Source organism: Oncorhynchus tshawytscha, linkage group LG03, assembly GCF_018296145.1.
Source record: "Oncorhynchus tshawytscha isolate Ot180627B linkage group LG03, Otsh_v2.0, whole genome shotgun sequence".
Taxonomy (NCBI): domain Eukaryota; kingdom Metazoa; phylum Chordata; class Actinopteri; order Salmoniformes; family Salmonidae; genus Oncorhynchus; species Oncorhynchus tshawytscha.
In genome coordinates this window covers 40,130,276-40,134,131 of record NC_056431.1, presented here as the reverse complement: position 1 = coordinate 40,134,131, position 3,856 = coordinate 40,130,276, and the positions used below count along the sequence as shown (strand labels likewise).

Below are 3,856 nucleotides of genomic sequence, written 5' to 3'. Positions count from 1 at the left end.
AATTACAGGAAATTAGCTTTAAAACTGCAAAATGCTATCTCCGCCTACAAGAGGGGTGTTAACAGTTTCGGGATAAATGCATTGTGAGGTGGGTGTTTGTTACTACGCCGATAAATGACAATATTCATCCGGACCTTTTGCCACCTAGAGAATGTGTGACCGGGCCTTCTTAAATAACAGTTGATCACCCCTGCTGTACATCTTTTTTTTTTTAAGTCCATGAAATGGAAATCATGTGTTCCCTATTGTATTATCATCACCAATATTGGATTGGAACAAAGACATCGGTCAGTCAGCATCTCTATTTGTGTACTCGTGCAGATAGATTGCTTTAAAATGTTGTAATTAAGTTGAAACACACTGGATCATTACAAAGCCACTACATTATTGGGGGAGGGGTGCAGTTTGTCTACCTAAACTAAACATACATTATTTTCTTACTCCAGAACCAGCCATATGGGTGCTCCTCCTTCTGACTCGACCTCAAGAGCTTTTGTAGTGCCGCGGCTGCTTAAGATATAAAAGTGCACAGATGTTCTTGCAATTACAAGACTCTCTGGTCAGTCCTCCTCTTCAGTCAGATAAAGGCACCCGGGGGGACATTAGTCACTCATTTAGAGAGAAAAGGTTGAGAAAGCAATGAACACCATGGCCGTTACATGTCATTTATCCACATTTTATTTTAGAACACTTGAACAAAATAGCATTGACATTGAAATGATACAAACACTTAACAAAATAGTGAAATAATGATACAAAACATTCAGTGTGAGTGACAGCAATAAATAATATAACTTCTAATCACACAAGTTAAGTGCGAACGGAAAAAAGGCAAACAACTATCTACAAATATTTTAAACGAACAAATAGTATCCCTAAGCAGACATGATAAATATGACATGTCCCGTATTAGAACAATGTATGTTCTATGACAGTCCGCTAGGAATTGCGTCTGTAGCAGGATTGATATATACAGTTGACCAGTCAATGGACATCAGGCTCTGCCTGTAGATTAAATCTCCTTTGTACATAAAATGATTTTCTTGACAAGAACACAAAAACAAATGTAAGTGGCAACTGCAAATAGAAAGAGCGTCTTTTTTGTTTTGGTGTCAAAACTGTACAAAATGTAGTTTGTCCCTGAAAAAGAGCTTAGTTTCAACCTGAGATTTAAAAGTCAAAGGATGGTGACTTTTAACTGCACAAGACACTTGAAGACTCGGATTCAGTGGATACAGATGAAATGGCTCCTCTTTTTTTAGTCAGTACTTTATGACTTGACCTACTGCTGACAGTCAGTGCATCCCGGGCAGATTTCTTGAACTTAACGCCCAGGAAAGCATAAAGGATGGGGTTGAGACAGCAATGAAAGTATGCCAGAGCCTCTGTGATTAAGAGCCAGGTCTGCAGACTCTGCTCCAGGGCACAGCTATGGGAGATCACATTGAGCAACATTAGGGTGTCCAGAAAGATCCCCACACAGTACGGCAGCCAGCAGCTGAAGAAGCACAGGATGAGGATTACGGTGGTCTTGAGAGCCTTCCTCTTCAACACTTGACCCTTGGCTCCCTGGGACAGCTTGGCAATGATGATGCAGTAGCAGGTGAGGATGACCAAACCAGGCAGGACAAAGCCCACCAGAATGTGCTGGAAACGGAACCCAGCCATCCAGTAGAAGCTAGTCTTCTGGGGGTAGATGCGCTGGCAGATGGTTCTGGAGCCTCCATCCAGAGCTGTGGCAAACACTATGTCAGGCACAGTGAGAACAGCAGCAGGTAGCCATACTGCCACATAGATCCATCTCTCTGCAAGCAGCTTCCTCTTCCTGGTGGTTTGGCTGTTGGTGGCATGCACCACTGCCAGGTACCTGTCCACGCTGATGAAAGCCAGAATCAGAACACTGCTATACAGGTTGATGGTGTAGATCACATGCACAGTGGTACAGAGGAAGCCACCAAAGTACCAACTGCTGGCGGCATCCACTGCCCAGAAAGGTAGCGTGAAGACGAGTAGGAGGTCAGCCACAGAAAGATGGAGCCTGTATTTATCAGTCATCGTTTTGACCTTTTTCTGGTAGCCCATCACTGTCACTACCAGTCCATTTCCGACGATTCCAAGCAGAAAGATTATTCCATAAACTGTCGGTAAGAAGATCCTTTGAAAATCATCACCTCCGACTCTGTTGCACGGCTCCTCGAAACCCAACTCCAAGTCAAAATCCCCTGATTCTTCATAGCTGGTGTTGTCAAAAAATATGTGCTGCAAAAAAAGAATTATAATAATTATAAGATTATAATCGTTTACAATAAGTCTATTAAAAATAATAATTGGCTATTTGTGAACATACTTAAAAAAGTTAGTTATGACGGAATAGTTTAGGCCTATTATTAGGTTATATTTGTGTTATTTGAGAAACATTGATAAATTACTTCGAGAAAATAAAATGCATACCAAAATTGCGGCGAAAGTATACAGAATAGTAATTTGAGAAACATAGCCTCGTTTGTTATATAGAACAATGTCTATATTAAAGCTATAGATACAATTACTATAATTTTAAATAATGACTGAAATGGTAAACTCACTTCGACCTCGTAAAAAGTAGACATCGTGGCAACGCAGTGATGCAGGTTATCTCCGCGGGTCTGAATAACTTTAGTAACCTGAGAATTGAAATGCACCTAAATAGCTTACCCTCTTTGCGCTCCTCCCAAAGGAGGAGCCTTGGCCGCGTGTGACACAATGTCGTTTTTAGGGTTCTCACAGAAGTGGCCGACGTCACTTGAATGCATAGATTAGTAACCTGAGGATTGAAATGCACCTATAGACTAGGCTATGAGAAATCGACGCAGTAGCCCTTTTGCAATATTTAAACATTGGACAGATTGTACACATGGAGTGTTGAATGAGCCGTTAATTGGTATTGGACTCTCCGTGCACTTCAGTGGCGATTTTTAGCATGTACATCTTGGTGGGGCAAACTCCCAAACATGTTTTTTAGATGAATGCCAGCAAAGCCTACTACACAACACAACACTAAATAATACATTAATTGGACTATAACGGTGACAAACGGTAGCCATAAACTGTACATAAAGCTGCCCCAACACCTTACCACTGCTACACCTTGCTACCAGCAAACAGTTAATTCAACCTCATTTACTGCCATTAAAAAAAAACATAGCTGATATGGCTGACTTGCTTAAACTAATGTGGTTTCTCTTGACAATTGAGATGTACAGACTATGGCATAACGGGACAACGAGCGGATAAGAGACAATCCGTAATTTCGTTTAAGGCATTAATGACCGAGCTAGGACGGACATAGTCAATATAAATAACTATTTGTTCAGCACTTTTGAAATGTACAGCTACATAATTCAGAACATGGGCCTTTCTTACAGTATTCTCCCTGTACACCAAGTCAGAACCATAGCATAAATAAAAGGGGGCTTTAAGCAGACAATGAAAGCACTTACAATATTTGATGATGACATTTCTCTAAAACAGCCTATAGGCTACATGTGCACCACCAAATCAGAACAGTATGCTAAATTATGAGGGGAAAAGGGACCAAATTATTTGGGTGAGGCACATGGGCTACTAACAGCTTACTAGGCAACATACACTTAGTATTACTTTCTTAGCTACATATCTCCCTGGCATATTACATAATTTCTGCAGCAGCATACAATACATTTTTGGACTCATCTTCTTGTGCTATGCTCACTTGAACAGTGGCACGGCGGTCCTTCATGGGCAAATTTTGTCATTGAATGTTGTCATCAAAGTCTGGCATTCTCTGGACTTATGGTGCTCTCAAGACAACTGGGAACTCAGAAAAAAACAAGGTTGA

At 40.9% G+C, this 3,856-nt stretch overlaps 1 protein-coding gene across 1 annotated transcript; it reads right to left on the bottom strand.

Annotated features, from left to right (window-relative positions):
- Positions 1-660: 660 nt before the first annotated feature.
- Positions 661-2,727, bottom strand: LOC112235425 (C-X-C chemokine receptor type 4). Its single transcript, XM_024403873.2, has 2 exons — positions 2,586-2,727; positions 661-2,259 (listed from the first exon to the last, which is right to left on the bottom strand). Exons 1-2 carry the CDS (start codon positions 2,607-2,609, stop codon positions 1,195-1,197), a joined length of 1,089 nt encoding a protein of 362 aa, XP_024259641.1. The 5' UTR covers positions 2,610-2,727; the 3' UTR covers positions 661-1,194.
- Positions 2,728-3,856: the final 1,129 nt, after the last annotated feature.